The sequence below is a fragment of the Trachypithecus francoisi genome, unplaced genomic scaffold, assembly GCF_009764315.1.
Source record: "Trachypithecus francoisi isolate TF-2019V2 unplaced genomic scaffold, Tfra_2.0 Lachesis_group3, whole genome shotgun sequence".
Taxonomy (NCBI): Eukaryota; Metazoa; Chordata; class Mammalia; order Primates; family Cercopithecidae; genus Trachypithecus; species Trachypithecus francoisi.
In genome coordinates, this window is record NW_022681468.1 from 98,085,901 (window position 1) to 98,112,027 (window position 26,127).

At 45.4% G+C, this 26,127-nt stretch overlaps 2 protein-coding genes across 27 annotated transcripts in view; one reads left to right on the forward strand and one right to left on the reverse strand.

Moving 5' to 3' along the window:
- Nucleotides 1-20,686, forward strand: part of PRC1 (protein regulator of cytokinesis 1) — a 29,356-nt gene extending 8,670 nt beyond the window's left edge. For 2 of the 12 annotated variants that reach the window (XM_033188930.1, XM_033188936.1), the window contains exons 2-15: nucleotides 1,242-1,374; nucleotides 1,922-2,044; nucleotides 4,412-4,645; nucleotides 4,724-4,894; nucleotides 5,354-5,503; nucleotides 5,997-6,144; nucleotides 7,728-7,864; nucleotides 10,200-10,295; nucleotides 12,134-12,280; nucleotides 12,505-12,615; nucleotides 16,250-16,360; nucleotides 17,111-17,287; nucleotides 17,615-17,656; nucleotides 20,075-20,686. In XM_033188930.1, coding sequence (XP_033044821.1) covers nucleotides 1,242-1,374; nucleotides 1,922-2,044; nucleotides 4,412-4,645; nucleotides 4,724-4,894; nucleotides 5,354-5,503; nucleotides 5,997-6,144; nucleotides 7,728-7,864; nucleotides 10,200-10,295; nucleotides 12,134-12,280; nucleotides 12,505-12,615; nucleotides 16,250-16,360; nucleotides 17,111-17,287; nucleotides 17,615-17,656; nucleotides 20,075-20,233 — 1,939 coding nt within the window. In that variant the 3' untranslated portion in view covers nucleotides 20,234-20,686. Of the gene's footprint in view, nucleotides 1-1,227; nucleotides 1,375-1,921; nucleotides 2,045-4,411; nucleotides 4,646-4,723; nucleotides 4,895-5,353; nucleotides 5,504-5,996; nucleotides 6,145-7,727; nucleotides 7,865-10,199; nucleotides 10,296-12,133; nucleotides 12,281-12,504; nucleotides 12,616-16,249; nucleotides 16,361-17,110; nucleotides 17,288-17,614 lie in introns of all 12 variants that reach the window. The other 10 variants (XM_033188934.1, XM_033188932.1, XM_033188940.1 and 7 more) reach the window with 10 other exon arrangements.
- Nucleotides 1-26,127, reverse strand: part of RCCD1 (RCC1 domain containing 1) — a 35,442-nt gene that overhangs the window by 2,246 nt on the left and 7,069 nt on the right. For 3 of the 15 annotated variants that reach the window (XM_033188954.1, XM_033188945.1, XM_033188946.1), the window contains one exon: nucleotides 24,321-25,851. In XM_033188954.1, coding sequence (XP_033044845.1) covers nucleotides 25,780-25,851 — 72 coding nt within the window. In that variant the 3' untranslated portion in view covers nucleotides 24,321-25,779. Of the gene's footprint in view, nucleotides 1-8,431; nucleotides 8,706-9,447; nucleotides 9,764-12,608; nucleotides 13,108-15,378; nucleotides 16,173-16,775; nucleotides 17,128-20,674; nucleotides 20,738-24,320; nucleotides 25,852-26,127 lie in introns of those variants that run through there. The other 12 variants (XR_004431823.1, XM_033188947.1, XM_033188949.1 and 9 more) reach the window with 11 other exon arrangements.

Genomic DNA, 26,127 nt, shown 5'->3' on the forward strand with positions numbered 1-26,127 from the left:
GGCGAGTGGGTTTTTGTGTTTTTGTAAAAATACAAAAATTAGCTGAGCGTGGTGGCGCATGCCTGTGATCTGAGCTACTTGGTAGGCTGAAGCAGGAGAATCACTTGAACCTGCGAGGCGGAGGTTGCAGTGAGCTGAGATCACGCCACTGCACTCCAGCCAGGGCAACAGAGTGACACTCTGTCTCAAAAAAAAAAAAAAAAAAAAAGAACGAAAAAATAAATAAATAAAAAGGCCAGGCACGGTGGCTCACATATGTAATCCTAGCACTTTGGGAGGCTAAGGAGGGAGGATCACTTGAGGCCGGGAATTCGAAACTCGCCTGGCCAACATGGCAAAACCCCATCTCTACTAAAAATACAAAAATTAGTTGGGCATGGTAGCACGTGCCTGTAGTGCCACCTATTCGGGAGGCTGAGTCAGGAGAATCATTTGAACATAAAAGGTGGAGGTTGCAGTGAGCCAAAATCGCACCACTGCACTCCAGCCTGGGTGACAGAGCAAGACGCTGTCTCAAAAAAAAAAAAAACCCCAAAATAGTAATAAATTGCCAGATATTTTTGTAGGAGTTTCTTACCAGCAAGTTCTTGTGTTAGTTTAGTTTACCAACATTTTTATCTGGTTTTTCTTTAGTAAAAGTATTTATAATTCTGTATTATACTTCCATAGGTAGATGATTGTTGAAAGTCCAGAAGGTTGAGCTTCCATGATGTAATATGATATGAAATCTTGCCATGCTAGTGGTATTTGGTAGGAAAAGGGATGGGGAGTGGTTAAAGGTGAATTAGGTTGAATGCCTGTTTTCAATTTGTTTTTTTCTCAAGGCCACTGAGAAGCCAGTATTTTTAGTTCTTGAAAATAGTGCTGGCCGGGCGCGGTGGCTCAAGCCTGTAATCCCAGCACTTTGGGAGGCCGAGACGGGCGGATCACGAGGTCAGGAGATCGAGACCATCCTGGCTAACGCGGTGAAACCCCGTCTCTACTAAAAATACAAAAACTAGCCGGGCGAGGTGGCGGGCACCTGTAGTCCCAGCTACTCGGGAGGCTGAGGCAGGAGAATGGCGTAAACCCGGGAGGCGGAGCTTGCAGTGAGCTGAGATCCGGCCACTGCACTCCAGCCTGGGCGACAGAGCCAGACTCCGTCTCAAAAAAAAAAAAAAAAAAAAAAAAAAAGAAAATAGTGCTTTTAGTCCGGAGGCTGTGACTGATGTAACTAACAGGTCTTAGGTTTTGGTTTTCAGTGAGGTGTTGGCGGAGGAGTCCGTAGTATGTCTGCAGAAAGCCCTAAATCACCTTCGGGAAATATGGGAGCTAATTGGGATTCCAGAGGACCAGCGGTTACAAAGAACTGAGGTGGTAAAGAAGCATATCAAGGTGGGTTGAATAGTACTGGTCTCTGCATTGGACCTGGGTAAGAATGTTGGTGTCTCACCCGAGATAGCATGCAGAAGGGACATGTGATCATCGGCATTGGGATAGCACAGGCTCTTCCTGTTTGGTTTGGTTTGGTTTTGAAGTCCCTTCTTGAAATTTGAGGAGGCTGGGCACGGTGGCTCACGCTTGTAATCCCAGCACTTTGGGAGGCCGAGGCGCGTGGATTGCTTGAGGTCAGGAGTTCAAGACCAGCCTGATCAACATGGTGAAACTCCGTCTCTACTAAAAATACAAAAATTAGCTGGCCATGGTGGTGAGCACCTGTAATCCCAGCTACTTGAGAGGCTGAGACAGGAGAATCTATTGAACCTGGGAGGTGGAGGTTGCAGTGAGCCGAGAATGTGCCATTGCACTCCAGCCTGGCCAACAGAGTGAGACTCCGTCTCAAAAAAAAAAAAGAAAAAAGAAATTTGAGGAGTTTGGTATTGCTGTTGGGAGTTTTTTTTCTCCATTGCCCCAAACTTATGGACTGTTTTCCCTCTTGTAGGAACTCCTGGATATGATGATTGCTGAAGAGGAAAGCCTGAAGGAAAGACTCATCAAAAGCATATCTGTCTGTCAAAAAGAGCTGAGCACTCTGTGCAGCGAGTTACGTGTTGAGCCATTTCAGGTCCGTGGCAGCCCACAGAGTCTCTGGGGATCTGTCTAGGGCCTGATATTTAGGAAGTAGCGTTGACTTGGGCCAGCAGATGGAAGGCTGCCTCATAGGGATGGAGCTAGCCATGAGAAGTGGGGAAAACATGCTGCGTAATTAGGCCCAGCAGGGTAATTCTCAGCTCTGTAGAGAGTTGCCCTGGTAAGAGGTGAAGCAACTAATAGATCATCAAAAAGAAGCTGCTGCTTACCATAGTTTTGCTTTGTAGGGAATATTAATTTTTTTATATAAACTCTGAGAAAAAGGTAGGCATAGATGGTGCTACACTGTTCTTTCTCTGAAAGAAAATGAAAACAGGAACAAAAGTAATGATAAAAAGGAATACTACGAAAAAAACAAACCTTTGTGAGTTTTATCATACCCAGAAGCTGCATACCAATGAACCACCCAAAATAGCTACTTCAGAAGAAATGTCTCAAAAGCTGGAATATTGGGAGTGCATAGTCCAGTTCAGAGCATGCCATGACATCCATCTGGGTACGGAGCTGAGAAGTGGCTATATTGTGGTCCACTGCAAGTCAGGGACTTGAGTGAGGACACCAGAAAGGATGAAATGAATAACAGATGGGGTCCTGAAAAATCTCTGCTTAGAACCAGTAAAAACAGTGCCAGGATCATAAAAATTCAGACAGATGTGGAGCTTGGAAAGATAATGAGTACATCCATAAGGTTCTCAGGTCCCTCTTCCTGTTACAGGAAGACCTGCCTGGGTGTCTATTTGGAGTTAGCTTAGGAGGGAGACCGCCTTTAAAGGGCAAAGGATAATTCATACCTGATAGCCAAGAGCAATCAGGCAGAAGAGAACATGAAGTGGAGCTTCCTGGAGTCAACATAAATGTCATAAATATAATTGATTTTGGACATAGTTTCTCTTTCTTTTTTCACATTTGATGTGAAATTGGGCGAGAAGTGAGGTGTACAATGATACATCTCCCTTAAGTTGCCTAATATTCCTAGTTCACAATGTTAAATGAAATTGTGTAAATTTATAGGACATATAGGAAAAATATTTATGCCCTATTAAAAAATGCCACTTTTTTTTTTCTTGTTAACCAGTTAGGAGTAGAGCAGGGACTACCAGATGGGTTTTTGTTGGTAAAGTGAGACGATGTTCATAGGATTAGCAGGGTGAGTATTTAGATATGAGCTGGGCATGCAACCCTACAGCTAACCCAAAGGAAGCTTTCCAGCCAATTTACGCATTTATTTATTTATATATTTATTTAGAGACACAGTCTTGCTGTGTTGCCCAGGCTGGAGTGCAGTGGTGCTGTCTCGGCTCACTGCAACCTCCGCCTCCCAGGTTCAAGCGATTCTCCTGCCTTAGCCTCCCAAGTAGCTGGGATTACAGGTGCCTGTCACCATGCCTGGCTAATTTTTCTATTTTTAGTAAAGAGCGGGTTTTACTATGTTGGCCAGGCTGGTCTCCAACTGCTGACCTCATAATCCCAAAGTGTTGGGATTTTGGTGTGAGCCAACGCGCCTCCCAAAGTGCTGGGATTCTAGGTGTCAGCCACCGTGCCTGGCTGCCAACTTACACTTTTTATAAAAGTGCCTAGTGCCTGGAGTAGTCTAATCATAGAGACAAAAGGTAGAATGGTGGTTGCCAGGCTTGGAGAAAGGAAAAAAATGGGGACTTATTGTTTGAGTATGAAGTTTCACTTTTGCAAGAGGAAATGAGTTTTGGAGGTGATGGTCATGATTGCACAGCAATATGACTGTACTTAATACCACTGAACTGTACACTTAATGGTTAAGATGGTAAATTTTATGTTATATGTATTCCTTTTTTTTTTTTTTCGAGACAGAGTCTCGCTCTGTTGCCCAGGCTGGAGTGCAGTGGTGCAATCTGGGCTCGCTGCAAGCTCTGCCTCCCTGGTTCACGCCATTCTCCTGCCTCAGCCTCCCAAGTAGCTGGGACTACAGGTGCCTGCCACCTCGCCCGGCTAGTTTTTTGTATTTTTTTTAGTAGAGCTGGGGTTTCACCGTGTTAGCCAGGATGGTCTCGATCTCCTGACCTCGTGATCCGCCCATCTCGGCCTCCCAAAGTGCTGGGATTACAGGCTTGAGCCACCGCACCCGGCCTATGTTATATGTATTCTACCACAAGTTTTAAAATTGGAAGAAAAAGTACCCTATTCACCTTTCCTCACTGGGACCTTCCTTTGGAAACCCTCTTTATGCCATATTCTGTTGACCATGAGTTGACTGACTTGTAAGTTTAACTGAAAGTCTGTCATCCAAGCCTTCTTATGTTATCCTTCTCTTCCTTTGAAGGAATTCACTTGGAATCTTATAACAGTGGTACATTGTCTTATTCAGGAAGAAGGAGAGACAACCATCTTGCAACTAGAAAAAGATTTGCGCACCCAAGTGGAATTGATGCGAAAACAGAAAAAGGAGAGAAAACAGGAACTGAAGCTACTTCAAGAGCAAGATCAAGAACTGTGTGAAATTCTTTGTATGCCCCACTATGATATTGACAGTGCCTCAGTGCCCAGCTTAGAGGAGCTGAACCAGTTCAGGCAACATGTGACAACTTTGAGGGAAACAAAGGTACACTGCCTACATTTGTACTTCCTAAAAACCACTTTGGTTTTCCTCTAGGTATCTTGTAATTGCTTTGTTTTAAAGGCTTCTAGGCGTGAGGAGTTTGTCAGTATAAAGAGACAGATCATACTGTGTATGGAAGAATTAGACCACACCCCAGACACAAGCTTTGAAAGAGATGTGGCGTGTGAAGACGAAGATGCCTTTTGTTTGTCTTTGGAGAATATTGCAACACTACAAAAGTTGCTACGGCAGGTACTGTCTTCTCAAATTATGCCCTAGGATCTCCGTAGTATATAGTTTGAACAAAACTGACAGCTGTTTTTTCAGTCTTAAATAAGGAGACAATGTAAGATGAGAGAATGAGGGAAGGTAAGGATAGTAATATATGATATACAACCTTGATTTTTGTTTAATATTTAAAAAAGCTTTATATGTAGCTCCAAGAAAATGAAATTATAGATGAAATAACATTAGTCATTTGAATTAGATTAGTGTTTAATTAAAATTGTTTTCAGTTCTAAATTTGAATGCTAATTCTTGGAGTCCAAGATCCTGACAGCCTTACAGCTTGTGTTTAGGAGGCATGAAAACATGCTACTTTGAGTTCTCATGAAAGTGCCTCCTCTACCAGACATTTCTTTGCGGGAGGCCAGAGGGCTAGCCTCTGTGCTACTGCTTTGCTGTGAGTGACACTGGCTTTCTGTGCTATAGCTGGAAATGCGGAAATCACAAAATGAAGCAGTGTGTGAGGGGCTGCGTGCTCAAATCCGAGAGCTCTGGGACAGGTTGCAAATACCTGAAGAAGAAAGAGAAGCTGTGGCCACCATTATGTCTGGGTCAAAGGCCAAGGTCCGGAAAGCGGTAAGAAACCCAGTGGGTACTGGGTCAGAGTCTTCTCTTAGCACTTTTGTGTTAGTCATAAAGACTGTTGATTTGGCCTGGTGCAGTGGTTCATGCCTCTAATCCCAGCACTTTGGGAGGCCGAGGTGGGTGAATCATTTGAGATCAGGAGTTCGAGACCAGCCTGGACAACATGGCGAAACCCTGTATCTACTAAAAATAAAAAAATTAGCCAGGCAGTAGTGGTACATGCCTGTAATCCCAGCTACTTGGGAGGCTGAGACAGGAGAATTGCTTGAGCCTGGGAGGCGGAGGGGTGTAGTGAGCCAAGATTGCGCCACTGCACTCCAGTCTGGGCGAGAGAGTGAGGCTGTGTCTCAAAAAAAAAAAAGTGTTGATTTATAACACCTTTGTGGCTTTGCATTATAATTTTACTTAAAAGGGAGGGAACTTTTGCAAACCTTAGTGAATATAAAAGTATGACAGCCACCTTTAACAAGTTTCTTTCTTTTAGCTGCAATCAGAAGTGGATCGGTTGGAAGAACTGAAAATGCAAAACATGAAGAAAGTGATTGAGGCAATTCGAGTGGAGCTGGTTCAGTACTGGGACCAGTGCTTTTATAGCCAGGAGCAGAGACAAGCTTTTGCCCCTTTCTATGCTGGTTAGTATAGGAGTGAGGTCTTTGGTTGGTTGGTTGGTGGGTTGTTTGTTTGGAGACAGGTCTTACTCTGTTGCCCAACCTGGTCTCAAATTCCCAGGCTCAAACAGTCCTCCCACCTCGGCCTCCCAAAGTGTTGGGCCACCACACCCAGTCAAAAGTGCGGTCTTCCTGTGGCCTGCTCACTAGTTTTTAAGACATCCAGACATTCAACAGGAAGTATTTCCTCTTCTGAACAGATAAAGCCACCTTTTCAAGACATTTAGCATAATTGCCATTCCTTTTTTTTTTTTTGAGACGGAGTCTGGCTCTGTCGCCCAGGCTGGAGTGCGGTGGCCGGATCTCAGCTCACTGCAAGCTCCGCCTCCCAGGTTTACACCATTCTCCTGCCTCCGCCTCCCAAGTAGCTGGGACTACAGGCGCCCGCCTCGTCGCCCGGCTAGTTTTTTGTATTCTTTAGTAGAGACGGGGTTTCACCGTATTAGCCAGGATGGTCTCGATCTCCTGACCTTGTGATCCGCCCGTCTCGACCTCCCAAAGTGCTGGGATTACAGGCTTGAGCCACCGCGCCCGGCCTGCCATTCCTGTATGAAAAAGCATTTGCAAATATTATTGGGAAATACTCGTCTCTTGCTTTCTTTCTTTTTTTTTTTTTTTTTTTTGAGACGGAGTCTTGCTCTGTCGCCCGGGCTGGAGTGCAGTGGCCAGATCTCAGCTCACTGCAAGCTCCGCCTCCCGGGTTCCCGCCATTCTCCTGCCTCAGCCTCCCGAGTAGCTGGGACTATAGGCGCCCGCCACCTCGCCCGGCTAGTTTTTTGTATTTTTTAGTAGAGACGGGGTTTCACCGTGTTAGCCAGGATGGTCTCGATCTCCTGACCTCGTGATTCGCCCATCTCGGCCTCCCACAGTGCTGGGATTACAGGCTTGAGCCACCGCGCCCGGCCATCTCTTGCTTTCTGAAGCAGTATGTCACTGTAGCTTCTAGCTGTGAAGCTTAAGTTTTTATCAGGTGCTTACTTTTTGCAGGTTCAGTGTCAAACCCTTAATATTATTTCACAAAATCCTCATGTCAAGAGCTAAGGATACTAAAGCACATAAATACTGAATAACTTAACCCAGAAACATAGTGGTAAATGCCAGAGCCTACGTTTGGGCCAAAAGGAGCTTGACTCCTGGAGCGCAGTGGAGTTCTAGTCTGAACTGAACTAAATATAAAGATGAAGCTATCCCAACTAAATTCAACAGATATTTTTGCACATTTTCTGTGATCCACCCCTCTACTGGCTGGGCAAGACAGAAAAGAAGAATATGAAAGAAACCAAAGACAAGGCAAGAGATGATGCAGATTTTTGACGACATTATTTTAGTCTCCATCCTAGTCTCTTAGGCCCTAGTCCCTCAGGCCGATTATGACAAAGCTGGTTTTTATTAACCACTATATAACTATTACACACACACACGCCTCTTCCTGTATCAGTTTACTATAAGGAAAGAATCTATTTCCATTTTAGGGAATGGATGATTCGTAAAATTGGATACTAAACACTAGAGGAATTGTTTTAAACTACTGGGCCTATATTTTGCAGAGGACTACACAGAAAATCTGCTCCAGCTCCACGATGCTGAGATTGTGCAGTTAAAAAACTACTATGAAGTTCACAAGGAACTCTTCGAAGGTGTCCAGAAGTGGGAAGAAACCTGGAGGCTTTTCTTAGAGTTTGAGGTATTGCCCTAGTTTTTGTGTTTTAACTGTTAAGAAAGCATGCCATGTACGGAATCAGTCCAGTTAGCTTTGTTCTTTGCCAGGCTTTTGATACCCCATCTTTAAGTCTCTCTGAATTTCTGCTGACCCCTCTATTTGGTAAGCTTATCTGCAGGGTCTTATAAGAGAAAAGCCCAAAATTAATGGCTTAAATAAGGTAGGCATTTCCTGCATGAATGAAGTTCAGAGCTGGGCAGTATGGGGCAGGCATAGCAGATCTGCACAGTGAGCAGGGCCCCAGGCTTCTCCGGCCGGGGCACTCCCCCACCACTAAGGGTGGACCTTATTCTCAGGGCCAGGATGGCTGCTACTAGAGCTCCCACCCTGATGGCACTTTTTTTTTTTTTTTCCCGGAGGTGGAGATTTGCTGGTCACCCAGGCTAGAGTGCAATGGCGCAATCTTGGCTCACCACAACCTCCACCTCACGGGTTGAAGCAATTCTTCTACCTCAGCCTCCCCAGTAGCTGGGATTACAGGCATGTGCCACCATGCCCGGCTAATTTTGTATTTTTAGTAGAGACAGGGTTTCACCATGTTGGCCAGGCTGGTCTCGAATTCCTGACTTCAGGTGATCCGTCCATCTCGGCCTCCCAGAGTGCTGGGATCACAGGCATGAGCCACTGCATCTGGCCCCTGATGGCACATTTCAGACAGTGTGGTGGAGGAAGGAACAAAGAAGGCATTGCCCCTCACTCCTTCAAGAGCTCTTCCTGGCTCTGTTCACACCACCGTGGCTCACATGCTGTCAGCTGCTGGTGAGGCTGGGTGAATTGCTGCCCCAGGTAAATTCTGGTTCTGTTACTAAGGAAGGAGAGAAGAATGGATGTTGGGGCAGGCAACTAACATATTCTACCATTCCAGCTTTTGCTATTTACTTAGAAAATTGCATGGGTATTGATTCCTTCTGATAGGCAGCAAGGATGGGTTCCTTCAGACCATTTTAGAGCTCAGGGACTATGGTGAGGCAAGTGAGGCGTGTAGGGCACAGATTGAGGGACACCTTGTTCTTGGGTTCATGCTGGCCCTGTTAGAGCTCAAAGGGCCTTCAGAGAATCTGAATTCAACTCCTTCAAGTTTACAGGCAGCAAACTAGGACTCAGAAGTGGAGAGAACTATGGGATATCTTACAGCTGTTTAAGAACAGATGTCTTTGTCCTCAGTTATTCTTTACTTCTGGTTACAACAAAAAGAAGAGTAAACATAAATAAGGAGGCTGGGCATGGTGGCTCATGCCTGTAATCCCAGCACTTTGGGAGGCTGAGGCGGGCGGATCACAGGTCAGGATATCGAGTCCATCCTGGCTAACATGGTGAAACTCTGTCTGTAATAAAAAAAAAATAAAAAAAATTAGCCGGGCATGGTGGTGGGCGCTTGTAGTCCCAGCTACTTGGGAGGCTGAGGGAGAAGAATGTTATGAACCCAGGAGGCGGAGCTTGCAGTGAGCCCAGATCAAGGCACTGCACTCCAGCCTGGGTGATAAAGCAGGACTCCGTCTCAAAAAAAAAAAAAACAAATATAAATAAGGAGCTAAGGCAGCAACCTTTGTTGACATGCCGGTATTTAAGAAGAAAACAAGAAATTACCATCCTGTCTAGTAACGATTGGCTGTCACCAATCAAGCAGTATGGAAGGGAAACAATTTAATTTTCAAGAATGTCTTCTAAATTTTTCTGCTTATGTGCCCCTATTTTTGAGTATATATACCTAATTTATAATTACAAGCTATATACTTGCATTACTGTTCTGATATACTGTATATGTTCTAAAAGAAAACACATGCTGGTCCAAGAGTAGTGGCATTTATAACTCGGTGATCACAGCCAGTTACAGATTTGTTCCTCTCCCACTGCATTACTTGACTAGAAAGAAGACAGTAAAAAACAGAAAAGTTAATAAAAAGTTAAAAAGAATGAGAAGCTTTAACTATTTTTATTTATTTATTTATTTTTTGAGTCTCACTCGTTGCTCAGGCTGGAGTGTAGTGGCGCGATCTCGGCTCACTGCACGCCACTCAGGTTCAAGTGATTCTCCTGCCTCAGTCTCCTGAGTAGCTGGGACTACATGTGACTGCTACCGGGCCCACTAATTTTTTTACTCTTAGTAGAGATGGGGTTTCACCATGTTGGCCAGGCTGGTCTCGAATTGTCAACCTCAGGTGATCCGCCCGCCTCGGCCTCCCAAAGTGCCGGGATTATAGGCGTGAGCCACTGCGCCCAGCAAGAACAAAGACTCTTAACAGAAGTTATTGGTCTCATGGTGCCAGGCTTTCCACTAATTAAAATGTACTTTTCACAGAGGAAAGCTTCAGATCCGAATCGATTTACAAACCGAGGAGGAAATCTTCTAAAAGAAGAAAAACAACGAGCCAAGCTCCAGAAAATGCTGCCTAAGGTAATATTATTGCTAAGGGTTTTTGGTGCTTGGTTACAAAGATACCTCACTATTTGTACGTCTTTTTCTTTCTATTGTTTAGCCCCAAAACAATTTTCTTCAAAGCTTAGGCAGAGATAATAAGTTACATATTCAGTATACGCAACTGTGTATCAAGGCGTATTCGTTTGCTAGGACTGCCAATAATAAAGCACTACAGGCCAGGTGTGGTGGCTCACACCTATAATCCCAGCACTTTGGGAGGCTGGCGGATCACAAGGTCGTCAGGAGTTCAAGACCAGCCTGGTCTCCACTAAAAATACAAAAATTAGCCAGGCATGGTGGTCAGCACCTGTAATCCCAGCTACTCAGGAGGCTGAGGCAGGAGAATCGCTTGAACCCGGGAGGCAGAGATTGCAGTAAGCCAAGACCGTGCCACTGCACTCCAGCCTGGGCAACAGAGTGAGAGACTCCATCTCAAAAAAAAAAAAAAAAAAAAAAAACAGAAAACACTACGTACTGGGCAGCTTCGACAACAGCAACTTATTTTCTCACAACTCTAGAAACTGCAAATCTGATGACAACATGTCATTGGCAGAGTTGGTTTCTTCTGAGGCCTCTCTCCTTGGCTTTGTAAATGGTCGTCGTCTTCTCAGTGTCTTCACATGGTTTTCCCGCCATAAGTGTGGCCTGATTACTCCCAGTCATATGAGATTAGGGCCCACCTAATGACCTCATTTTAACTGAGTTCTTTTTTTTTTTTTCTTCAAGAGATGGGGTCTTACTATGTTGACCAGGCTGGTCTTGGACTCCTGGCCTCAAGCAATCCTCCCATCTCGGCCTCAGGAATGCTAGGAATATAGGAATGAGCCAGCACACTTGGTTTTAATTCTCTTTTTAATGACGCTGTCTCCAAATACAGTCACAATCTGAGGTACTGGGGGTTAAGGCTTCAACATTTGAATTTGGGGGGAAACACAATTCAGCCAGTTACATAAGGAAAGCCTTTGACAGAGTTCTGTGGGCTTCATTACCATTTTCCACTTTGATAATACCACCATTTTTTTGAGTTAAGTCAGGGATATCATTTCAAAACACTCTCATTTAGTAATTCATCTGCTCCTCACAACATCCCTATGAGATTGGTATTATTTCCATTTTTACAGATGAGAAACTGAGGTACTAAGAAGTTAGGTAAATCTGGCCAGGTGTGGTGGCTCACTCCTGTAATCCCAGGGCTTTGGGAGGCCAGCAGTTCGAGACCAGCCTGGCCAACATGACGAAACCCCATCTCTACTAAAAATGCAAAAATTAACCAGGCGTGGTGTATGCCTATTAATCCCAGCTACTCAGGAGGCTGAGGCACAAGAATCGCTTGAACCCGAGAGGTGGAGGTTGCAGTGAGCCGAGATCGTGCCACTGCACTCCAGCCTGGGCAGCAGACTGTCCCAAAAAAAAAAAAAAAAAAAGTTATATAAATTTGCTCACTGCTTCACAGCCAGTAAAGAGGGTGATTCCAGATTGAACCCCATTATGTCTGATTTCAGAGTCCTGCTCCTAATGTTCACTGCCTATTTCATATTGCTGATCTTTCCTGTGCTGCCTCCAATTTCAGGCACCAAAACCTTAGTGGTCAAACTTTGGGTTCTTGCCATTTTCCACTCTTGTATGTTGTGTGAATGAAATGTCCCCGGGCTTTGATTTCTGGTCACTCTGACCTGTACCTATGTGGGCCCAGCTACCTGAGATGAGGCTAGTGATGCTCTGGGGAGGAGGAGTCACTCTCTAGAGAAATCATTTCATTTGGGCTTTACGCTAAAGAGTTGAAGTAATTAACATGTCCTTATTTCTGGTCTCAGCTGGAAGAAGAGTTGAAGGCACGAATTGAACTGTGGGAACAGGAACATTCAAAGGCATTTATGGTGAATGGGCAGAAATTCATGGAGTATGTGGCAGAACAATGGGAGATGCATCGATTGGAGAAAGAGAGAGCCAGGCAGGAAAGAGTAAGTGTGAACATGAACACAAATTGGGATAAGAGGAAGATGGTAATCTGAGCAGCCCAGAGTCTCTGCCAGGGACCAGGGTTTGTTGAATAGGGAGCCTGTGGCAGCTCTTTTTAGCTCGGGCTGTGGAGACATGGGCCTAGATTCCTGGTCCTGCTTCTGTTGCCATCCCAGACCTGCTCTCTTCCTGAGATTTATCACTGTTGCTTCTGACTTTCACGCAGCAACTCAAGAACAAAAAACAGACAGAGACAGAGATGCTCTATGGCAGCGCTCCTCGAACACCCAGCAAGCGGCGAGGACTGGCTCCCAACACACCAGGCAAAGCACGTAAGGTAAACACAAGGCTTAGGGAAGCACTGATTTCAAGGGAGTGGGTGAGGGTAGTCCCAGCCACCTCTTTGAACAGAGCCAGCCCCTCCATACCCGTAGGTATTTCTAGTCAGGTGGGACGAGAGACTGAGAAAAGAAATAAGACACACAAAGTACAGAGAAAGAACAGTGGGCCCAGGGGACGAGTGCTCAGCATACAGAGGACCCACACCCGCACTGGTCTCTGAGTTCCCTCAGTATTTTTTATTATTTTCACTGTCTCGGCAAGGGGAATGCAGCAGGAGGACAGGGTGATAGTGGGGAGAAAGTCAGCAGGAAAACATGTGAGCAAAGTAATGTGTGTCCCAAATAAGTTCAAGGGAAAGTACTGTGCCTGGATGTGCACGTAGGCCAGATTTATGCTTCTCTTCACCCAAACATCTCAGTGTAGTAAAGGGTAACAGAACAGTATTGCCACCAGCATATCTCGCCTCCAGCCACAGGGCGGTTTTCTCCTGTCTCAGAATAGAACAAATATATGATCGGGTTTTACACCGAGACATTCCATTCCCAGGGGCATGCAGGAGACAGAGGCCTTCCTCTTTTACTAATCCTCCTCAGCACAGACCCTTTACAGGTGTCGGGTTAGGGGACAGTCAGGTCTTTCCATTCCCACGAGGCCCTATCTCTGGCTGTCTCAGTGGGGGAAAATACCTGGACAATACCCAGGCTTTCTTGGGCAGAGGTCCCTGCGGCTTTCCACAGTGCATTGTGCCCCTGGTTAATTGAGAATGGAGAATGGCGATGACTTTTACCAAGCATATTGCCTGTAAACATACTGTTAACAAGGCACATCCTGCACAGCCCTAGATCCCTTAAACCCTGATTCCATACAGCACATGTTTCTGTGAGTACAGGGTTGGGGCTAAAGTTGCAGATTAACAGCATCTCAAGGCAAAACAATTTTTCTTAGTACAGATCAAAATGGAGTTTCTTATGTCTTCCTTTTCTCCATAGACACAGTAAGTCTGATCTTTCTTTTCCCTACATCTCTTGCCCTCGGTCCTGCAGAGGGGAAAGGGCTCTTCTGTCCCTTCATGTCGAGTCCACTTGAGAATGAATGGAAGGCTGAATAGCAGCCTATAGTGACAGTCACAGAGTGGCCAGCTTTGGTGTCTGCGCTTGAGTCCTTGCATCAAATTCGAGGGGCGGGGGGGAATGATTGCTAACATTCTGGTAATGATGAAAAGAAAGCTTCACTGGTTTTCCCTGTAAGGCCAAGAGGTGGCCATGTTGTACCATGTGAAAAACAACGTTCATGCTTACTTACTAAATGAAACATGTAATGATTCTCATCTCTACAGCACAAAGTCAGAGAGGACTTTATTTATTTATTTTTTGAGACAGTTTCGCTCTTGTTGCCTAGGCTGGAGTGCAATGGCATGTTCTCAGCTCACTACAGCCTCCGCCTCCTAGGTTCAAGCGATTCTCCTGCCTCAGCCTCCCAAGTAACTGGGATTACAGGCATGTGCCACCATGCCCAGCTAATTTTGTATTTTTAGTAGAGACAGGGTTTCTCCATGTTGGCTAGGCTGGTCTTGAATTCCTGACCTCAGGTGATCCACCCACCTCTACTTTCAAAGTGCTGGGATTACAGGCGTGAGCCTCTGCGCCTGGCCTACTTTTTTCTTTTTGATAAATAAAAGCATTATTTCTTCTCCCTACTCATATTTTGTAACATAAATTTATTCTTTTTAGACAGTGTCTTGCTCTGTCGCCCATACTGGAATGCAGTGGTGTCATAATGGCTCACTGCAGCTCAACCTCCTGGGCTCAAGTGATTCTCTAATCTCAGCCTCTACGTAGCTGAGACTTACAGGCACATGCCACCATACCAAGCTAATTTTTTTTGGGGGGGGGGTGGGTTTTGAGTTTTAGTAGAAATGAGGTCTCACTAAGTTGTCCAGGCTGGTCTCAAACTCCTGAGCTCAAGCGATCCTCCTGCCTCAGCCTCCCAAAGTGCTGGGATTATAGGGCATGAGCCACTGTGCCTGGCCTAAAATGTGTTTTTTTTGTTTTTGTTTTTGAGATGGAGTCTTGCTCTGTTGCCAAGCTAGAGTGCAGTGGCGTGATCTCGGCTCACTGCAACCTCCGCCTCCTGGGTTCAAGTGATTCTCATGCCTCAGCCTCCTGAGTAGGTGGGACTACAGGCCTGTGCCACCATGCCCACCTAATTTTTGTATTTTTAGTAGAGATGGGGTTTCACTTTGTTGGCCAGGATGGTCTCAATCTCTTGACCTCAGAAGATCCACCTGCCTCAGCCTCCCAAAGTGCTGGGATTACAGGCGTGAACCTCCACCTCCCGGGTTCAAGCGATTCTCCTGCCTCAGCCTCCTGAGTAGCTGGGATTACAGGTATACGCTACCACACCCGGCTAATTTTTTATTTTTAGTAGACATGGGGTTTCTTCATGTTGGTCAGGCTGGTCTCATACTCCCAACCTCAAATGATCCACCCACCTTGGCCTCCCAAAGTGCTGGATTGCAGGCATGAGCCACTGTGCCCAGCTCCCTAGAGTTTTTTTAATTAAAAAGAAAAAAAAAAAGTTTTGGCTGGGCGCAGTGGCTCAAGCCTGTAATCTTAATACTTTAGGAAGCCAAGGTAGGGGGATTGCTTGAACTCAGGAGTTGGGAGACTAGCCTGGGTAACATGTTGAAGCCCCATCTCTAGAACACAAAAATTAGCTGGTTGTGGTGGCACACACCTGTGGTCCCAGCTACTCAGGAGGCTGGGGTTGGAGGACTGCTTGAGCCCAGAAGGTTGAGGCTACAGTGAACCAAGATTGTACCACTGTACTCCAGCCTGGGTGACAGAGTGAGACCCCCATCTCAAAAACATTTAGAGCTCTTATTAGCATATGTTTTGACATATGTACGTTTACATAATGAAACTGTCACCATAAGTTAGATAATGAACATTTCCATGGTCCCCAAAGTTTCCTAGTGCCTCTTTGTATTACCTCCCTCCTTCCCTGGCTCCTGATTTGCCCCCAGCCTCTAGCTGTGGCAAGTAGGGATTTACTCTTTATAGATGTTTGCATTTTGAAACATTTTACATAGAATCCCGCAGTATATATTCTTTTTTGTCTGGCTTCTTTCATTTAGTATAGATTCATCTCTGTTGTTGCATGTATCAAAAGGTCACTCCTTTTTATTGCAGATCAATATTCATTCCACTGTATGAATTTGCCACAGTTTGTCCACTTACCTGCTGATGGGTATTTGGTTGTTTCCAGCTTTTGGCTGTTGCAGGTAGCTGCTATGAACATTTACATCTAAGTCTTTGTATGGATCTCTGCTTTCGTTTCTTTTGGGTAGAGACACCTGAGAGTAGAATGGCTGGGTCGTATGCTAGATGTCTTGTGCCACAGTGGTTGTACCATTTTACATTAACATTTGCTGGATATCAATAGGCTTTGAAAACTTTCCACAGGTTTCTTCAAACCTGTGCAGTATTAGACACAGCAGGCCCTTCACCATGCAAACCCATCTTCCCTGGACTGCCTCCAATAGTCATTTCTCTGTAGGGTAGAGACAGGTTGCTGGAAATGCTGAGGATGTTACTGCACATAAGTAACCCACGTGTTCTTCTCTCTAGCTGAACACTACCACCATGTCCAACGCTACGGCCAATAGTAGCATTCGGCCTATCTTTGGAGGGACAATCTACCACTCCCCTGTGTCTCGACTTCCTCCTTCTGGCAGCAAGGTTAGTATGCCCTGTGTCTAAGCACATCCTCACATGCATCCCTAGCCTGTTCACCCAGAGGCCCCACCTACTTGTTCTGGATTCTAAGATCCCTGGATTTGGTTCTTACTTACATGCTGAGAGTTGACAGATATAAGCTAGCTGACCATTAAATAATGGTCCAAAATTAATGTGCAAAAAAAGAGAACAGTCACTCTGAGCCCCACTGGTACCATGAGAAGCACTGGGATGTCTGGGAAACTGAAGATCAGGCAGGGTCGCTGTGGACTCAATTCCAAGCTGACTCAATTCCAAGCCCAGTCTTCAGCTGGTATGGAGCTAAATCCCCTACATGTGGGTTCCAGCCCAGTGAAACCAGATGACTAGACATGCCAAGTACTCAGTAGAGATGTTGAAAAGTATGTGGTAAAACACAGTCTTTCAAATATTTTATTAGACTATGCACAAGATAGGTGTTATGTAAATCAAGAATTCATATTTAAAAACATTTTTTTCTAGAGATGGGGTTCTGTTATGTTGCCCAGGCTGGTCTTGAACATGTGGCCTCAAGCAATCCTCCTGCCTTGGCTTCCCAAAGTGTTGGGATTATAGGCGTGAGCCACACCCAGCCCCATTTTTTTTTTTTTTAACTAAAAAGTATAGGATTATAGACATGAATATAAAGATAGTCTCAGCCATTGACCAGTGCAGGTATTGTATGTGCACGTTCATTAGGAGGAGGATACATGGATCTCTTTCCTTTCTCTGCAGCCGGTTGCTGCTTCCACCTGTTCAGGGAAGAAAACACCCCGTACTGGCAGGCATGGAGCCAACAAGGAGAACCTGGAGCTCAACGGCAGCATCCTGAGTGGTGGGTACCCTGGCTCGGCCCCCCTCCAGCGCAACTTCAGCATTAATTCTGTTGCCAGCACCTATTCTGAGTTTGCGGTAATTCACCTTTTCTAATATCTACCAGTCTCTGGGGAGCACACAGTTGGGGCAGAGTGGGTATCTTCCCAGGGGCACCCAGGCTATTAGCTAGGGCAGCTACCTTGGAGGCTGAGAATCCCTTTCCTGCTTTGATCATGGCGGGGTTGGTGTGATTTAAGGGGGGGGTTGTATAGGAAGGAAGTTGGCAGCAGCAACTAGACATTTAACCTGGATCCTTCTGCTTAATATATACCATTCCCTGGCTGCCAGAGGCAACCCCTCTATCACTGCCCTGGTGCTCTCTTGGTGGAGTTCTTGGTAATTGTCTCAATTCTTTGTTCTTAGAAGGATCCGTCCCTCTCTGACAGTTCCACTGTTGGGCTTCAGGTCTGTATGGCAACCCCTGCATGTCCCATGTCCCTTTTCCTAACTGATCTGTCATCTGCTGGCTTCATTCATCTGGGCACAGGGCTACACTAACCAATAATCTCGGCAGTGTTACAAAGGAAGCAGGAATTCCTATCATGGACTCAAAAAAAACACATCTGATTTACATTCACAACAGATTAATAAGAAAATTTGTTCAGACTTGAATTGGATTCTCAGCCCCTAAAGTCAGGCAGTTTTAAATCGTGTTTAACAGAAAACCTTGACCCTCCCCAATTGTGACATCAAAGGCCTGCAGTAGCTGGAAAGAATAGAGGCCCCATCACATGGGGAAGGGAGCCCCAGCTGTGTGCTGCCTACAATGAGGCTCTTGGCCTGTGTGCTGATTATTTCCTGGAGTATATGCCTTCCTAACCTCAGGGCTCAATTGCCAGCTCTGTCTGTTCTCAGCTAGCTAATGCCGATTTCCTCACCTTTGCCTCTTTCCATACATTGAGCTACTGAAGCATAGATGAAGCATTGGAAGCAAGTTTTTCCAGAATGCTCTTCACTTCCTAGTATCCTACTCTATATCTGCTAACACCTAATTACACTGCCTTTTACTTAATCTGTCTTCTCTTCTCTCAATATTTTACTAGCAAGAGGTGAGGATGTCCCTCACCCTTGAGGGGATATGTTGAGTTAAACCCCTAGCCTGCCTCCCCTCTTAATTGCTGCAGGGATGGAGAATGGAACAGTTGGCCAAGGCTGCAGCTAATTTTAATCACTGAAACTGGCTTCCTACTCCGGCAAGTTTTTCAAATTACGTGGCTGGTGGTGCTTCTACCTATAAAAGTGGGTGTCAGTCACTCTGGCAGACTGCTGGACGGAGGTCCAGCTTTCTCTTTTTTGCTTGTTCAACCAAGGCCCATGTTATCTAGTTGAGGCTTAAATGTACCTGCCTATCTCTGTGGCTAGTCCTAGGTAGGTTCATCTGGTTTGGGTTGCTATGACTGATAGACTCCACCAGGCAGCACCGAAGCCGGTAAACTAACCTCTGCTAATATCTGTCTTTCTCAGTGGCCATTCATGCTTTATCTTTTGCTGCTATACCATGTGCTCCAGCATGAGATCAAATCACCAGCAGGTTACAAGGCCTCAGCCCCAGGGATTGGTAGATATATGTTCTGGCCCACTGTTTTAGAGGGCTTCAAGAGACCAAAGCTTGTTGCCTACTTGACGACTCTAAAGTAGCTTTGTGAAGTAGAGTCATGCCTCACTTAATGACAGGGATATGTTCTGAGAATGTGTGGGGCAATTTCATTGTGCACATATCAGTGTGTACTTAACAGTCCTAGACAGTACAGCCTATACACCTAAGCTATATGGTATGGCGTTTGCCTCCTAGGCTGCAAACCTGGGCAGCATGTTACAGAAAGAATACTATAGGCAATTGTGGGTTTTTTTGATTCAGGCTGGGATACTGTAGGCAGTTGTAACGCAATGGTAAGTATTTGTGTATCTAAACATAGAAAAGGTACAGTAAAAATACGGTATAATCTTATGGGACCACCATAGTGTATGTGGCCTGTTAACTGAAACGTCATTATGTGGTGCATGACTGGATGAAGGATTTCTCTTCTCTGAGGTGTAACAGAAGGGACTGGCTGAGGAAAGGGATCACAGGCATGCGTGCACATGCACTCTGTCTATGACTAATAGAATGGTGCTCAGAGTTCTTCGCCTTTTACTCCTAACGCAGCCTATGCCAGGCTGGGGATCTCAGAAACTGCCTTCAAGGGACCTTTTGCTGACATTTAACCATACTTAGAAGGGTGGGGCATGTGTAATAGAGGCAGTATTGCCACTGATGTTATTTATTTTTCAACAGCGAGAACTTTCAAAGGCTTCCAAATCTGATGCTACTTCTGGAATCCTCAATTCAACCAACATCCAGTCCTGAGAAGCCCTGATCAGTCAACCAGCTGGGGCTTCCTGTGCCTAGACTGGACCTAGTTATATGGGGGTGACTTTAGTTTTTCTTCAGCCTAGGCGTGCTTGAAACCCTGGACAGGTTCCATGACCATGGGCCTAACTTAAAGATGTGAATGCGTGTTACAGATGAAAGTCCATCATAGGTTTAGTGGTCCTAGGAGACTTGGTTTTGACTTAAATACCTTAAAAGTTTATGGCAGGAAGTGCAAATTTTAGCATATGGGGCCTGACCTCTACCACGTAATTCTACTTGCTGAAGCATGATCAAAGCTTGTTTTATTTCACCACTGTGTAGGAAAATGACTGACTATGCCCATCCCTGGGGTAGTTGTGGCATGTATACCTGTAACTAGTAATTAACATCTTTTTTGTTTAGGCATGTTAAATTAATGCTGTAGCTATCATAGCTTTGCTCTCACCTGAAGCTTTGTCCCCACCACACAGGACAGCCTTCCTCCTGATGAGAATGTCTGTGTGTCTGAAGTTGAGATGGCCTGCCCTACTGCCAAAAGAGGTGACAGGAAGGCTGGGAACTGCTTTGTTAAATTGTGTTCAGTTCTGTTACACAGTGCAATGCCCTTTGTTGGGGGTATGCATGTATGAACACACGTTTGTTGGAATGCTTTCTTCAGCATTTGTCCCTGGCTCCCATCTCCCCATTCCTGTGCCTACTTTGCCTGAGTTCTTCTACCCCTGCAGTTGCCAGCTGCATTGGGAGTCTGTTTGTTCCAATGGGTTGGGCTGTCTTTGTCATGGAGATCTGGAACTTTGCACATGTCACTACTGGGGAGTTGTTCCTGCTCTAGCATCCACGATGAGACGCCCTCTTTACCTACCCTCTCAATCACTACTCTTCTTGAAGCACTATTATTTATTCTTCCTCTGTCTGCAGCAGTACTACTGTCAACATAGTGTAAATGGTTCTCAAAAGCTTACCAGTGTGGACTTGGTCTGTGTCAGCCACACTTGTTTATCATACAGTACGTGTCCTGTTTTTAAAATATAAAATTATTCTTAAAAATAAATTAAAATCTGTATACTTACATTTCAAAAAGATACAGTGTGGTGTTTCCTTTTTTTCCCCAGTCACTTTTTGAGTTGGTTGGTCTGTGTGTGAAAAACAGAAACAGAAAAAACTAAAAGAACCTCCTGGAAATTTTTTTTTTTTTTTGAGACGGAGTCTTGCTCTGCCCAGGCTGGAGTGCTGTGGCACGATGTCGGTTCACAGCAAGCTCCGCCTCCTGGGTTCACGCCATTCTCCTGCCTCAGCCTCCCAAGTAGCTGGGACTACAGGTGCCCACCACCACGTCCAGCTAATTTTTTGCATTTTTAGTAGAGACGGGGTTTCACCTTGTTAGCCAGGATGGTCTTGATCTCCTGACCTCATGATTCCCCGGCCTCGGCCTCCCAAAGTGCTGGGATTACAGGCGTGAGCCACTGCGCCCGGCCTCCTGGAAATTTTTAGTCAGGAATGTGATTTTTTTTTCTTTTTTTGAGTCTCACTCCATCACCCAGGCTGAAGTACAGTGGCACTATCTTGGTTCCCTGCAACTTCCACCTCCCAGGTTCAAGCGATTCTCCTGCCTCAGCCTCCTGATTCGCTGGAATTACAGGCACGCATCACCACACCTAATTTTTATATTTTTTTTTTTTTTTTTTTTTTTTTTTTTTGAGACGGAGTCTCGCTCTGCCCCGCCCAGGCTGGAGTCAGTGGCCGGGTCTCAGCTCACTGCAAGCTCCGCCTCCTGGGTTTACGCCATTCTCCTGCCTCAGCCCCAAGCACTGGGACTACAGCGCCCGCCACGTCGCCCGGCTAGTTTTTGTATTTTTTAGTAGAGACGGGGTTTCACCATGTTAGCCAGGATGGTCTCGATCTCCTGACCTCGTGATCCGCCCGTCTCGGCCTCCCAAAGTGCTGGGATTACAGGCTTGAGCCACCGCGCCCGGCCAATTTTTATATTTTTAATAGAGACAGAGTTTCACCATGTTGGCCAGGCTGGTCTTGGACTCCTGACCTCAGATGATCTGCCTGCCTCCCAAAGTGCTAGGATGACAGGCGTGAGCCACCACACCTGGCAGAGTGTGATTTTTAAAATACTCTGTGGTACATTTCTAAATTAAGAATATCTCGGCTGGGCGCGGTGGCTCAAGCCTGTAATCCCAGCACTTTGGGAGGCCGAGACGGGCGGATCACAAGGTCAGGAGATCGAGACCATCCTGGCTAACACGGTGAAACCCTGTCTCTACTAAAAACTACAAAAAACTAGCCGGGCGAGGTGGCGGGCGCCTGTAGTCCCAGCTACTCGGGAGGCTGAGGCAGGAGAATGGCGTGAGCCTGGGAGGCGGAGCTTGCAGCGAGCTGAGATCCGGCCACTGCACTCCAGCCTGGGCGACAGAGCCAGACTCCGTCTCAAAAAAAAAAAAGAATATCTCTTATTCTCACTAATTTTTTGTGAGAAATATAAAACCTAACCCCTGATGTGTAAAGACAAAGGGAGTCCTAGGAAGCTTCTGGCTTCAATGCCATTTGTCTCAATATGGGGAGGCTGCCCAACTTCAACAGCATTACTGAGGGAGGATGGATATAAACTGTACACATGTGAAGGGTAAGACAGAAAAGCCATCACTACAGTCAAGTTAACCAAGCATCTCTACCCCGGAAGTTTCCTCCCACCCCTTTCTCATTCCTCCTTCCCAGCCTCACCCTGCACAGCAACCACTGATTTTTTTTTTTGACATGGAGTCTCGTTCTTGCCAGGCTGGAGTGCAGTGGCGCGATCTCAACTCTGCCTCCCAGGTTGAAGGGATTCTCCTGCCTCAGCCTCCCGAGTAGCTGGGACTGCAGGCGTGTGCCACCACACCCGGTAAATTTTTGTATTTTTAGTAGAGACGGGGTTTCACTGTGTTAGCCAGGATGGTCTCAATCTCCTGACCTCATGATCCGCCCACCTTGGCCTCCCAAAGTGCTGGTATTACGGGCATGAGTCACTGTACCCGGCCCACCAATTTCTTTGTTACTACAGATTAGTTTGCATTTTCTACAGGTTTATTTATTAGGTTTATTTTTCACATTTGGCTTTTCTTCAGTTTTTGGCTATTAAAAGTAAGGCTGCTATAAACATTCATATACAAGTTTTTGTATGGATATGTATTTTTTTCTGGATAAATACCTAGGAGTGAAATGGCTGGATCACACCTGTGGTAGGTATACACTTTTTAAGAAATGCCAAACTGGGCTGGCATGGTGGCTCACGCCTGTAATCCCTGCACTTTGGGAGGCTAAGGTGGGCAGATCACAAGGTCAGGAGTTCAAGACCAGCCTGGCCAACATCGTGAAACCCCGTCTCTACTAAAAATACAAAAATTAGCTGGGTGTGGTGGCACACACCTGTAAACTCAGCTATTCAGGAGGCTGAGGCAGGAGAATTGCTTGAACTCAGGAGGCGGAGGTTGCACTGAGCCAAGACTGCTACTGCACTCCAGCCTGGGCAACAGAACAAGACTCCATCTCAAAAAAAGAAAAAAGAAATGCCAAACTGTTTGCCAAAGCAGTTGTACCATTTTACATTCCTACCAGTAATGTATGAAGGTTCCAGTTTCTCCACATCTTCACCAACAGTTGGTATGTTCAACCTTTATGTAATTCTAGTTATTCTGGTGTATGAAGTGGTGTCTCACTATTGTTTTCATTTACAATTCCCTAATGACTAGTGATGTAGAGCATCTTTTCATATGCTTATTTGCCATCCTTCTGGCGTCTTTGTTGACTTCTGTCCATTTTAAAAAATGGCTTGGCCAGGCGCGATGGCTCATGCCTATAATCCTAGTACTTTGGGAGGCTAAGGCAAGTGGATCACATGAGCCCAGCAGTTCGAGACCAGCCTGGGCAACATGGCACAACCCCATCTCTACTAAAAATACAAAAAACTAGCCAGATGTGGTGGCACGTGCCTGTAGCCCCAGCTACCCAGGAGGATGGCTTAAACCCAGGAGGTGGAGGCTGTACTCTAGCCTGGGCAACAGAGAGACCCTGTCCAAAAAAAAAAAAAAAACCCACAATGAAACCCACTTCATACCCATTAGGATGGCTGTTAACCAACAAATAGAAAACAAGTATAGATGTGGAGAAATTAGGATTCGTGTGCACTTCTAGTGGGAATGTAAAACGATGCAGCCTCTGTGGGAAACAGTAGGGCAGTTCCTCAAAAAAAATTAGAATTACCACACAAGCAATTCCATTCTGGGTATATATCCAAAAGAACTGAAAGCAGAGACTCAGAGTTGTACACCCATGTTCACAGCAGCATTATTCACTGTAGTGAACAAAACTATCCACCAATGCACGGATGAATAAAAAGCAATATATACGTACAACAGAATGTTAGCCTTTAGAAGGCAGGAAGTCCGGATACATAAGCTACATCATGGATGAACGTGGAGGACATGCTGCTAAGTGAAGTAAGCCAGTCATAAAAAGACAAATACTATGGGATTACACTTACATGAGGCACTTACAGTAGTCATAGAAACAGAAGGTTAGGACTGTGGTTGCCAGGGGCTGGGGAAGGGGAGAGTGCGGAGTTAAGTGTTTAATGTGCAGAGTCTCAGCATGGAATGATGAAAAAGTTCTGGAAATGCATAGTGATGGTTGCACCACAGTAAATGCATATGTCACTGAACTATGTACTTAAAAATGGTTTAAAAAATTTTTCTCTTTTATTGAACATTTTATGTTCAGTGTATTTTAACCACAATAAAAAAAAGAAAAAAAAAAAACTTAAAGACCCCATGGGTGGGAAACATTTGCTAAACCACAGACACATACATGCACAAATACAATTTAACCATATAGAAAACTACTGATGTTAAACTTACTTTATCAAAATAAGTTGATACTTGTAAAGCACTTTGAGCCTTACCTGGCATGGAGTAAGCATCACCTAAGTATCAAACAAAAATTGGTAATACCAGGAGAGACTGAAACAACAAACTACATGGTAGCAGAAGATACTCTGAATACTAACTCTCAAAAGACGTGGATCTGAAATATCCAAAAGAAAAATCACTAAGGAAAATACAGAACATTTTAAAAGGCCAGAAAACTTGAACAGGCACTTCACAACAGAAAAATTCCAAATGGCCAAGAAACATGAACTTTTCACCTCAAGCAATCACCCCACTTAGCCTCCCAAAGTGCTGGGACTACAGGTGTGAGCCACCATGCCAGCTATCCAATACACAAATGAAAAGCTACTCAACCTCATCAGTATTCAGGGAAATGCAAATTAAAACCGGTGTGCATCTACCTGACATTTCAGCCACAGCAGACACCACCCTGCTGGTGGAAAACAGTTACCTAGTAAAATTAAAGGTATCTCTTGACTTAGCAATTCAACTCAATGTTCTGCAAAGGAACCTGTGCACGTGTGCAGAAGACTGCTCAAAGTATTATGTGGAATGACCGAAATCAGAAACAAAATGACCATCAACAAAACTGTATCACTTGAGGTATTATTCATACAACGGAACACCATATAGCATTAAAAATGGAAGAACTCCAGGACCCAACAAGGATGGATCACACAATGCTGAGTGACAAAAACGACACAAAAGCACATATACAAGATTCCATTTATCTAATGCTCAAAAGCAAACAACTATGTTGTATAAGGATGCATGCAAGGCTGGCAAAATGCAAACGAAAGCAGGAAAGTGACTGACAAAGGAAGATGACCTGGAATGTGCCCCAATCTCAGCTACACATCAAATTACCTGGGGTAAGGTGGGCGGAGCTTTGAATCTACCAGTATCTAGGCCACACACCCAGAGGTTCTGATTTCATTGTTTCGTTGATTTCATTGTTTCATTGATGCTGATCTTAGGCAGACGGGGTTGTCAATGTTCTCCAGGTGTTTCTAAAGTGCAGACAATTTTAGGATGGTGCTTGAGGGTGAAAGGCAGGACTATGATGGGAAGGGGCAAATACAGGGCCCTTGGGGTGCAGGCACTGGTTTTCCTTGACCTGAATGGGGGTTTCACAGGTGCTGTATATACATATACATACACACGTCAACTCTTCCCTTTCTCCACAGCATACACGTAGGTGTTCCAGGGCCCACAGGTGACAGCCTTTACTTGGAGTTGCTCATCTACAAAGTATTCCACACGGCGGGGCCAATCCAAGCTGGTGGTGTCCTTGTGGCCCAGCTGTCCATATTTACCTAAAGTGAAACCAGCCCCTTTGCCATAGTCTCCACTGGGTCTTGCTGCTGCTTTCCCTCCACGAAGGGGCCCAGACTATTAAATGAGGTGCTAGGATTATGCCCCACTGCTCTGTGAATCCGGGAGACCCAGAGCCAGGCCAACTTGGGTATCCCCAAGAGGCTAGTGGCGACCAGCCACTCCAGGCAAGACGCTCCTCCAGACTTCCCTGCTACCCAAGCTAAGATGTTCAGAGCACACATTTCCGTCATACCTTTTTATCCACCCAGTGTCAT